Source organism: Engraulis encrasicolus, chromosome 12 (assembly GCF_034702125.1).
Source record: "Engraulis encrasicolus isolate BLACKSEA-1 chromosome 12, IST_EnEncr_1.0, whole genome shotgun sequence".
Classification (NCBI taxonomy): Eukaryota; Metazoa; Chordata; class Actinopteri; order Clupeiformes; family Engraulidae; genus Engraulis; species Engraulis encrasicolus.
The window spans coordinates 42392258-42404450 of record NC_085868.1 but is presented as its reverse complement, the minus strand read 5'-3'; the positions used below and the strand labels follow the sequence as shown (position 1 = coordinate 42404450).

The 12193-nt window shown below is 42.8% G+C and overlaps 1 protein-coding gene across 1 annotated transcript; it reads left to right on the top strand.

Moving 5' to 3' along the window:
* Window positions 1-2034: 2034 nt before the first annotated feature.
* LOC134459556 (B-cell receptor CD22-like) lies at window positions 2035-7712 on the top strand. Its single transcript, XM_063211915.1, has 4 exons — window positions 2035-2116; window positions 5455-5721; window positions 5897-6160; window positions 7663-7712. Exons 1-4 carry the CDS (start codon window positions 2035-2037, stop codon window positions 7710-7712), a joined length of 663 nt encoding a protein of 220 aa, XP_063067985.1.
* Window positions 7713-12193: the final 4481 nt, after the last annotated feature.

Below are 12193 nucleotides of genomic sequence, written 5' to 3'. Positions count from 1 at the left end.
CGGACCCCTGCATCCCCATACACTCCCTTGCAGACAGTACAGGCGTCACTTTCCTGTGCTCTCTGCAAATGAGCGGTGTGACCTCTCCTCCAGCGCTTCCGGTCCAATATTTTTCCTTTTTCTTCTTTTTTAGCCTTGCGAGTGTGTGTGCGTGAGTGCATTTAGTTCATTTGGTTGTGGTCAGTTTAGTGAGATTGGTCTGTGTGTGTGTGTGTGTGTGTGTGTGTGTGTGTGTGTGTGTGTGTGTGTGTGTGTGTGTGTGTGTGTGTGTGTGTGTGTGTGTGCATGATGTGTGTGTGTGTGTGTGTGTGTGTGTGTGTGCGTGCGTGCGTGCGTGCGTGTGTGTGTGTATGTGTGTGTGTTACCCATGCTGTCTGTGGGTTAATGCTCCATTAAAATTAGATGGTGGTTAGCCACCACAGTTTTTCATGTCTTCCTTTTTCAGTTCCTCAAAATATTCTCTCTCTCTCTGTCTCTCTCTCTCTCTGTCTCTCTCTCTCTCTCTCTCTCTCTCTCTCTGTCTCTCTCTCTCTCTCTCTGTCTCTGCAAAGATGACTGAAAATGGGGAATTAAAGGCATTTTTTCATTATTGCCATGTCAAATTGACAAATAGAATAATGTACTGCTAAACTTCACACAAACCCTGGGTAACACTTTTTAAATCACTAACTGACTTATGATGTAGGTTATTCATAAAAAATGAGGATATACAATTTCCTGACAGTCACATTTCAAATGTTGATGTGTTACGTTTTGTCCATGTGGGTAGTTTGTCGCTGTGTCTTCCTGTGTTAGTGTCTGCAGAGGGACTAGATAAAAGTCTAGTTCCTTATTACAGACTTTCATTTCTGCAGCGTGATTTCTTATTAGAGACGTTCATTTCTGCAGCACCATTTCTACAGGGCACTCAAGAGGCAGGTAAGAAGTTTTAAATATAACTTTTAAATATATACAACATGACATCTACAATTATACAATATGACCCCTACGAGTTGTATCAGTTGTACCAGTGTAGGTAAGATTTGTTTAAAAAAAAAAAAATTATTAATAATAATAATAATAATTAATTTACCATTGATAATATTATTTGATTTTAATATTTATTTTCTTCAAAATGCTACTATTACCATGTCAGAACGCTATAAAGGACTTTTTTTAGGAAAAGCACAAAAGCACAACAAATACCTCTTAATGTATGTCCTCTACAAGTCTTCTGTTGTCCAGTCTTGCACTTTAAATGTCTGTATGAGCACTGTCTATGTCCATACTGTCTTAAGTCCATGTATAAGTACTGTCTATGTCTATACTGTCTATGTCCTTACCTAGATTAGTCTATGTCTGTATGGGAAAGCAAGAAATGTAATTTCAAATTCTTTGTATGACCAGTGCATGTAAAGAAATTGACAATAAAACCTACTTGACTTGACTTGACTTGATAAAGCGGGGTCAGCTCTATGTTCCCACAGCCCATTGGTCCCATGGCCCATTGGTCCCACAGCCCATTGGTCCCACAGCTTATTCCTGCTGCTCTATGTTCTTTTCCACAACTCCATGTTCCCACATTTCCGAGTAAACTTAGAGAACATGCCTTTCTCCATGCCATGGACATAGGGCCTACATTTGAATCAATTCTTAGAAATGTGGGAACATGGGCCAGTAGGTATAAGCTGTGGGACCAATGGGCTGTGGGACCAATGGGCCTAAAAATTCATGTTAAAAGTCTTAGTGATGTGGGACCAATGGGCTGTGGGAAGACAGACTCCCGATAAAGCTTCTGTGCACAGCATATTGGTTTTCAAATGTAGCCTACCCATTTTAGTCATTGCCTGCATGTGGTTTTGGGGTCTATGACAGTTGTTATTGGCTATATGATCTGCACCAAAAAAGTGCACATTTTTAGTGATTGATGACTTTTAAGATCACATGTACAGTTGTACCAGATGTGCAGGTTTGAATCCCACCTTTACATCTCCCTACACCTCCATCCATGGTTGTAAGTTCCCTTGAACAATGCACCTAAACCCACATTGTTTCATGTTAATCTTACAGGACCTGAAGTTCACCAACATGAAGACGGTTTTCACTTTCTTTGTGTTGCCCCTCATCAGCCTGCAAGGTACGTGAAACTAATTTAGTTTTGTGTACCGGTTTAGTTTTGTCAGGGCGTTGTCCAGGTTGTGACTCTAATCTAAATGGGATTGGTGGGTTGACATGTAAAATCTTATGGAGTTGACAAATTCACCAAAAACTGCTCAATATGCTATTATGATATTCTTTTCAAACGTAGAAACAGGAGGAAAAGTTATTTTAGGATATTATATGTAGCCTATATTAATGTGCATATAACGCATATAACTACATTATTTTTCGATATATGGACAAAAAAGTTAATACTAAAGTTAAATTTAAAACAAATACACTTTTTAAAAAGAGAAGCTTAAGAATGTAACCAAACTACAAAGTAAACTGTGAAAAAACATTTTGCCCGAAATAGGCTCCAAAAATCAGACCAGTTTGTCAACTCCGTCAGTTTTTCTGTCAACTTCGTAAGATTTTTCTCAGCATTTTCAGGTGTTTTTGTAATATTTTGGGGAAAAAGCTAATTCTTTGATCTTTTTTTTGTTTAGACAATAAAGGGTCATTAGATCTATACCACCATGTATCTTAACCACTTTAGGTGTTTTCCTCATGGTTGCAAAATAAAAGATAAAGTCTGAAAATGCAGTTCAGGTCATATAGGTGTGGTCTGTTTTGTGTGATTAGTGTGGCTGGCTTGTGTGTGTGTGTGTGTGTGTGTGTGTGTGTGTGTGTGTGTGTGTGTGTGTGTGTGTGTGTGTGTGTGTGTGTGTGTGTGTGTGTGTGTGTGTGTGTGTGTGTGTTTGTGTGTGTGTTTGTGTGTGTGTGTGTGTGTGTGTGTGTGTGTGTGTGTGTGTGTGTGTGTGTGTGCTTCAAGTCTTTACCGGGGCCAAAATCATCTCTATATGCAGTGGGCCTCCCTCTCTCTAAGCCAGGGACAACTGACCTGTTTGACCCCCAACCCCGCTTTGTTCAAGTGTTTGTGTGTGTGTGTGTGTGTGTGTGTGTGTGTGTGTGTGTGTGTGTGTGTGTGTGTGTGTGTGTGTGTGTTTAGTGCAGGTAGAAGGTGCGGTGTGCGTCTGTGTGTGTGTTCGTGTGTGTGTGTGTCTGTGTGTGTGTGTGTGTGTGTGTGTGTGTGTGTGTGTGTGTGTGTGTGTGTGTGTGTGTGTGTGTGTGTGTGTGAGAGTTGTGTGTCAGTGTGTGTATGTTTGGGTTTAGTGCAGAAAGTGCAGTGTGTGTGTGTGTGTGTGTGTGTGTGTGTGTGTGTGTGTGTGTGTGTGTGTGTGTGTGTGTGTGTGTGTGTGTGTGTGTGTGTGTGTGTGCGCGTGCGCTTGTGCATGTGTGTGGGTATTTTGCGCATATGTGTCCACTGTATTTTTGCTGTATATAATGTATTTGGCTTTGGTTGTTGTTGTGCAATGTGAGGCGCTCACCCGGACACCCGATACATGAATATCGTCACGGTCCAGCAAAAACCACTTATCTCCACTTCTCATTGTTTTTTATGTATTGATTTATAAAACCACATTTTCTAAAATAATCATTGCAACATTAAAGTTGGCTACTAAATTATTTATCATACACATATACCCATGGGGACTGACCAGTAGTACTGTCTTATATTTTATAATAAATAAAGAACGAACATAAAAAACTAAAAATAATAGTGGAGATAAGTGGTTTTTGCTGGACAGCGACGATATGGATGTGTTTATTTCATATATTTGCATGTGAGGTGTGCGTGTGTGTGCATGTGTGCGCGTGTGTGTGCGAGTGTGTGCATGTGTGTGTTAGAGAGAGAGAGAGAGAGAGAGGGAAAGAGAGACCACATTCTGTGTCAGCTCTAACTAAATGGATGGTGTGAAAAATTGAGTTTTATGTTTCAGGTGTCGTGTGTCCACAGAAGTGGGGAGTCACTTACAACCCTGAAAGAGCCTGTGGTTATGTGGGGTCTACAGTGGACCTGTCCTGCTCTTACACCTACCCCAATGTGAGATTTAAACATGCTTACTGGACAAATCAGAATTGGACCAAACAGAATGAATATTTTCCAGATCTGAACAACAGCCCAAACTATAAGAATAGACTTAATGTAAACTGTCAGAGTACCAGTTGTAGTTTGCGCATAAACTCACTGACTGCATCAGACACAGGATACTATTACTGCAGGATAACAACAAACAATGATCAGCAGAAGTGGCTTGGAACACCAGGGATTATGCTGAATGTTTTAGGTAGGTGGAAACTGGTTCACCGTGTCACAATCTCCCCTCTGTGTTGCGAACATGTTAATGACAGATGCATCACATCTCACCCCAGATAACTGTGTGTGTGTGTGTGTGTGTGTGTGTGTGTGTGTGTGTGTGTGTGTGTGTGTGTGTGTGTGTGTGTGTGTGTGTGTGTGTGTGTGTGTGTGTGTGTGTGTGTGTATGTGTGTGTGTTTGTGTGTGTATGTGTGTGTGTTTGTGTGTGTGTGAGAGAGAGAGAGAGAGAGAGAGAGAGAGAGAGAGAGAGAAGAGAGAGAGGAGAGAAAGAGAGAGAGAGAGAGAGAGAGAGAGAGAGAGAGAGTGTGACTATGACATATCTCTTCACTTGTCCGTTTTAGTGGTCATATACAGGTATTAATGAAATTGGTCTATTTCACCAGATGAACCATACATGTCCATCCGTCCACAAGGAGACATAAAGGAGGGCTCAGATGTAACTCTGTCCTGCAACAGCAAACATCATTTTGATACTCAGAGCTACAGCTGGTACAAGACTGGAAACGCTACAGCGCTGCGGGCCTGGTCACACAACACATATACCATAAAAAGCATCACATCTGAAAACAGTGGAGAATATTACTGCGTGGAAACAACTGCATGTGGATCTGGGAGATCTGGTCATGTTAAACTCCAAGTTGTCTGTGAGTGTCTCATTTCCTCCTCCTTGAACCTCATTCAGTGTACTGTGCTCTAGTTAGACAGTAGGTCTTGGTACCAGTGTTGCACATTTAGAATCTAAGCTCTGCAGAAGAATGTGTTCTTCCTACACTTTTATCAAGTCAAGTCAAGTCAAGCAGGCTTTATTGTCAATTTCCTTACATGCGCTGGTCATACAAAGCATTGAAATTACGTTTCTTATTTTCTTACTATATGAACGACTGAAATGGCCTTAGTAGTATACGTTATTTGTAATGTAATATTTACATAACCCAAGGAACACCAAGGTTATGGTGGATGCCCCTGATCATATTCGTGAGGGAGGCAGATTGACCCTGACCTTTACTGTTAGGAAGAATGTTTGTGTTCTCTCTACCTGTTCATGTCCGAAATGTCCCTTGCCACTTAAAGCTTCAGCTGAGTGTCATGTAATTTAATGAAATGTCCTGTTTAGATGGCCCAAGGAACACAAAGGTTGAGGTGACTCCTCCTGGTCAGATACTTGAGGGGAGCACAGTGACCCTGACCTGCAAGGCTGATGCCAACCCACCTGTGCAGAACTACACCTGGTACAAGAGAGGAGGATATGTGCCGCTGAATACATGGAGGGTTTTACTCTTCAGCAAGATCCAGCCTGAGGACAGAGGAGAATATTACTGTCGAGCGGCCAATGGGATTGGTCAGCATCGTGACTCTCCTTCTGTATCTGTTGAGGTCTTACGTGAGTGTCTAGTTCTTCATATTGGTTGTTGATTACATTCTGTCAGTTAAATTGTCTATTTTTTTGTGAGACAGCTATCAAGTATGTACACAGTACTTCATTTCTTCCCGATTAAATAAAGAACACAGAACAGCCAACTTGGCCATTACTATTGGTTGTTTTGTATAATGTTTAGATGGCCCAAGGAACACCAAGGTTGAGGTGGATCCCTCTGGTCAGATACTTGAGGGAAGCAGAGTGACCCTGACCTGCAGCAGTGATGCCAACCCACCTGTGCAGAACTACACCTGGTTTAAGGTGAACGAGTCCACTCCAGTAGCATCAGGACAACATTTCAACATCTCCAACATCAGGTCTGAGGATGCAGGACATTACTACTGCGAGGCCGGAAATAGACATGGAACTGACAACTCATCTGCTGTGTCCATCAGAGTTAAAGGTATAAGTGCATCTCTATTGTTCTTCTGTACAGTGGGTGCACAGTGCCAAAGTAATTTTTGCAGGTGCAAGTGTTAAGGTAAGACAATTCTTGCTTGCAGCTTTACTTATGCATACAGACACATAGGCCTACTTTCTGTGCACAATGTTTTTTGGATAAGGGTGGATTAATGGGATTGTAAGGCCTCAATATGCTTGCTGTGAGTCTTAAATTGCGCACACCACCGCATGCGACCGACTCTACATACATATTTGATTTAGAAACACCAAACCAAAACGCACAATACTAATGGTATCATGCATGGGGCAGAGAGCGATTCGGAATGATATGATCGTACAAATGTTTGTAATTTCTGACAAACTCTGGAAAAGCTGCTGCCGTCATCATTTTCACTGGAAACACTCGCATGGAATTGTGCAGTCGATAGTTTACAATAGCCCCCGGCGATTTTTGACGATTTTGAACTGAATGCACGCATCTGCGTGCAGTATCTAATTTGTTAGATGTTTGCAAAATTGACAGTAAAATACACACAGTGTACGCATTCGTGTTCGAAATGTGTCCATGCACGCGTATCCTGCAGCAAGCGCATCGAGGGCCAAAGACAACTTTGATCTGGAATGTTTTGATGTGGGTCAGCGAGGTTTTGAATGCTCTTTTCCCTTCATTGATGTCTCATTGCTGGGCTTGTTTGTGATGAAGCACTGCTGTGCCATCCGAGCAGAACGTATGCGCACTGCACAATTATGATTTGTAATGGCAAAGTGCGCATGCGTTCTGCTTTGTTGGCGCAGCACTGCACCATCATGATTGAGCTCATTTATTCCTTTAGGTGTGCAGAGCCAGGTAATGGTAGCTGTGGTGGCTGTTGCAGTGTGTGGAGTGCTGTGTCTACTACTGGGTGTGATTCTCTTTGTGAGGTGAGAAAATGTCACTGACAAGTTTAACCTCCTTTGCATCAAGCATGCGAGCCACCAGAATTGTGGTGTCCAAGTCTTAATCTGTTACCTACGTCTCTCAGTATTGTCATATCCATGTTGTTATGTACAGTAGTTGAGTCTTTTCAGCAAAAGAGTGAACAGACAGTTGGTGGGCTCATCTGCAAAGGCTACAATAAATGAATCAGTGGTTCATTGTTTTTTTTGCATTATATTATTTCTACCTTTCACTCTGCTTCTCAGAATGTTAATGGGAGTTTTGTTGTTGCTTTTTGTTTGTTTTACAGAAGGAGAAAGCAGCGACAGGAAGCTGATGAACAGGTATGCCTATCGTGTCTCGTCTTTTGGTGTATTGCCGGGTGTGCTGTATTTTCTTTCTTCTCTTTCTTTCTTTCTTTCTTTCCTTCTCTCTTTCCTTTAGATTTACTGATGCCTTGCATGGCAGCTCAGCTGTCACAGCCAGTGTGTGAATGAGTGAATGTGATGGTGTAGTATGGTGAATGAGTGAATGTGAATGTAATGTAAATATTGCACTCCAACACCTTTGTACCTGTCCTCCAATAGCAGGCCACTCAGAACCCTGGCAGCCAATCCCAGAGCAGAAGAGGAAGTGAACAGGAAGACGATTATGATGATGTTCAGAACTCCCCGGTGGAGCCCCACTGCTCCAGACAAACCACACACGGTAAAACAATACCAGCGTTAATATACATACGTAACTCTAACAGAGCTGAAAATGACTCAGCTCTGTTTCAGCCACTAAAAAAATGTTATTTTTACTTTTTGTGCCAGTGTAACATTTTCAGAGTTAACTCTGTTCTGAATTCTAATTCTATTCTATTCTATTCTATTCTATTCTAACACACGTAATAGGCCTACTGTGTAAACATTCAGAGCTGAGTTGGAATTACACTGGGAATCTGAGGAATTGTACATAGACTTTTGACTGTGCTGTTGCAGTCATTTTACTCCCCATGGTGTTACGAATACTGCATGGAGTTACAGTACAGGCCAAAAGTATGGACTCACCTTCTCATTTAATTCATTCTCTTTATTTGTGTTGATTTTCAAAGAATAATATACATTTTCAGAGAGGACATTATTTCTGTGCATGAACACATGTATAATTATTTGCTTAACAAAAAAATAAAATATTTAAAAAATAAAAACAATTATTTAAAAAATATTTTAAAAATGCCAAACAGTGTCAACACAGCAAAACTGAGGGCCCCACATGTTTCAACAAGCTTATTTCTCTGTCTATTTTCAAGTAAAAATACCCAGTCATTTGAGTCTATTTTAATTTATACAAGCAATACAAGACATATTTTTCTTGACCTGATAATAGGTCACTTGGTCAGCATAGCTGGTTATCTAGGTGAAACAGTGATACAAAAAGTAAAAGTAAAAGTGAAAAACCCTGCCACAGGTTCCCTGCAACGCAGTTTTGACCTCTCCAAGTCTCCAAATATCATATCAAGAAAATGTCTGTAAAATGCTTGTATTGTGTTTAGGTCTCAAAATTCCAATTCTACAATTCTAGTGAGTTATTGGAGGACTTTAATGTTCAATTAGGATTGATATGACTGTCTGGGCATTTTTATTTGAAAATAGACAAAAATAAGCTTATTGAAATGTGTGGGGCCATCAGTTGTGACGTGTCGACGTCAGGTGGATAGACAGCTGTCATTGCTGTTGGACAACAGCTAGAATGATATTTTTTTGGTAAGTACATAATTCTGCGTGTGTTCATGCACAATTTTGATGCACTACATGAAAATACACAACGAAAATCCACGAAAATAAAGAAAATGCATAAATGAGAAGGTGAGTCCATACTTTTGGCCTGTACTGTATACTGTATAAGTTTATTCTTGAAACACTGACACCCCATTTTCTTTACTCTGCAGGTGGAGCTCAGGGGGATGGAGATAGGGTGACCACCTGTCCGGACTTCGGCCTGACAACCCCGCCCCTTAACTATCTAACCTAGCGTCCTTGCGCAGTACCCGTGGCTTCAACTGGCTGACTCCCCGCCTTCGTGTCACTCCCCGACTTCGTGTCATTCTAAACAGCAGGCTGAAATCAGGAAGCTGCGCTGCCATCTTACCTCGACTAACTCGGCTACCAAAAACAATTTTAGTTCTAAAACAAGATGTTTTGAGAAGGATTTTCGCATTTCATTACACCTACATCCCCACTCCGATAAAGGAGTCATAAGAACAACTAATTTAACGTTGTATCAGAGACAGTAGAGTAGGATACGATAGACAATCCCTCCGTTGATGTAGTCTGTATTTATTTCATCTTTTTTCATGCATGCATGATGTGCATAGCCTACAATTTATTTGATGTACTTTACTGAAAGTAAATGTCAGGAGTGTGTTGATCAGCTGTGTTTTAAAAGAGGCAGCCGCTTCTGTCAGCATTTTTTCCCCCTGCAGACGCTTGGATAACCATAGTAACAGCACAAGCTCAAAAGACAGACAGAGAGCGCCCAAGCAGAAGGATGCTTTCTTTGCCCTGGTTGAAAAGTTACGAGAGCCCTCGTTGTAAATGCATTTAGCGGACAAACTTGCTTGCACTATGCGTTGCCAGTACAGCAATACAGTTAATTTGTTGTGCGGGGTCTGGAGTAAAATCTGGAGTAACATGGCGGCCGCAGATATCGGAAACACGACCGTCTGTCAATCTAGTTTGTGTCAATGACGTTGCCTCGTATATCGAGGCCATAAGCACAAGGCGAGGAGAGGAAAGACAAAGAGAGGGACACATGAACGTCGTAAACAGGTCGTAAAAACGGACCGATGGCCACCCTAGATGGAGATGAGGTGCAGTCAGGGCCGCCAACAGGGGGGGACAAAGGGGTATGCTGTCCCAGGTCCAGTGAGATAGGGGGCCCAGAATTGGATCATCATTACATTGTATGTATTGGGTAGGGAGTCTGTTCAGATGACTTTGTCCCGGGCCCAGCAAAAGCTGTCAGCGGCCCTGGGTGCAGTATAGTACGCCAGCATCCACTTCAAGGAACACAAAGGTGGCCAGGGGTGAGCAGGCCCGTAGCCAGCCTTGTGGTAGGGGGAGATCTTTTCCCCCCAGAAAGTGGACTTCATTTGGCTCCCTATTCCAATGTCCCCAAATACACGAGCACACTTCAAATATTTTAATTTAGACATATTTTATTCATTATGAGTTTGCTGTGAGTCTGTTGCTGTCCTTAATTGTTAGTCTGTTGCTCCCCATTCATAACATAAATGGACATGAATTGCTTCAAACTACTGCTATCTGACAGCTATTTTCATTGTTGGCCCAGTGTTGGGGGGTTCGAGTGGGGTTGGGGGACGGGAGGGGGGGTTCGAACGAACCCCTCGAACCCTCCCTGGCTACGGACCTGGTGAGCCTCTAACTGACAGAACATAGGCTACAGGCATTTGTTAATGTGTGCTTTTCAAATGTAAGAAAGATCCCCCACACTGTCTATTCCACCAGAAATTAAACTAGCCTCTTGCTGCAGATGGGGTCGCCGGCGGGCCTATTCACTATTGGCTGAAAATACTCAACTACATCATAATAACATTGCTATGACAGTACAGAGAGCCTTAAAAGAACAGTCCACCCTTTTTTGATTTTCACATATTTGCAGTATTTCCAAGCACTATTCATGAAAGTGCATATCATTTTTACCTCCGCCAAGGATGTTATGTGATCGCCCGATTTCTGTGTTTGTTTGTTCGTTCCATGCACATGCCAGGAGGTTATGTGATGCTGCGAGTTTGTTGTGTGCGTGCATGCGCGCGTTCATTCGTTCGTTCGCTGCACCTTGCCTCTTGCGCCATGTCACAATGGCAAAGTCATCAAACCGAATTAGAGCTCTTATAAAGGGCTCTGACCGAAACTGGACAGGGTGTGATGACGTCACGTCCCAGCGAGTATAAAACGTCCTGCTGCACCTGTCAGAGTGTCATTAGCAGCAAGATGCACGAGGTGAAATCAGCACTGGTCACCAACTACGTCACGGGTGTCCTGGCACCTTCGCGGACTGCCACTGGGTGTTAGGTGAATTGGAAAATTTTCAAGGGACTGTCTTTGCCGTGACAGTGCTTACACCAACCACTATCAAAGCCTATAGCCCACGTGAGCCCACAGCGCACGTATTTGGTACACAACCACGGGGTGCACGAGGGTGAGTTGGACAATTCTGAAGGGATTGTCTTAAGACTGCCACATACCGGTAGTCCGTGGTTATTTGGTGATTTAATTGCTGCTTCACAGCGCACTGAAGCAGCCTCTGTGAAACGCAACGCGGCAAGAATAACACACACACACACACACACACCACACACACACACACACACACACACCACACCCCGCACGTCCCATCTATTTCCTCCAAGTTCGTGAGACCGGCCCAAGGGACTGACTGTCTTTGCCGAGAGCGCATACACCAACCACTATCAAATGGCCCATGTGAGTAAAGTATTTTGCATACGGCTCGCTTTCAACAAGCACCATTGCAGGTTGTTGAAGTTCACAATGCGGTCACAAAACATTCGTAAATGCTTAGGGAAAGGTGCGCGCGAATTGCAACTAGTTCATAGTCCGTGGCGATTTGCTGCTTCACAGTGCATTGAAGCCATAGCATATGTCACCTTGGTTTTCTGGTTTTCTTACAGTTTGTCAGTGACCAGACAAGTTTGCATGTGTGGTGTGGAGGATAGTGAGAAGACAAACATCTGTTTCGTATAAGTTTTAATACATTTATTATTATTACAAAATCCAAAAGCACATGTAGGCCTACCTAAAATGCCCTATATTGAAAATCGCAGTCCATGCAATAAAAGTCCAAACCCTAAACAAACAAGGCCCCACCACCAGAGCGTAGCAGCAGCAGGTAGCCCACCAAGCAGCAAGCAAGCAGACAGACACAGACAGACAGCGGCAGCGGTCAGCCCAGCAAGCAAGCGGTCAGAAGCAGAAGCAACAGCAGAAGCAGCAGAAGCAGCAGCAGCAGCGATCCCTAAGCCTGTAGCAGTTAGCTCAGCATAACATGCTAGGCTTACCGTCCCTTCCAGTTGGTGTCTCCTCCTCCGTGCGT

What these genes read in the sequence shown, in the direction of transcription:
- LOC134459556 (XM_063211915.1), top strand. Translation starts at nt 2,035, where the DNA reads ATGTTAATCTTACAGGACCTGAAGTTCACCAACATGAAGACGGTTTTC. An exon ending in GCCCCTCATCAGCCTGCAAG is followed by an intron (nt 2,117 to 5,454) that starts GTACGTGAAACT and finishes TGTCCTGTTTAG; the next exon opens with ATGGCCCAAGGAACACAAAG. An exon ending in TGTATCTGTTGAGGTCTTAC is followed by an intron (nt 5,722 to 5,896) that starts GTGAGTGTCTAG and finishes TATAATGTTTAG; the next exon opens with ATGGCCCAAGGAACACCAAG.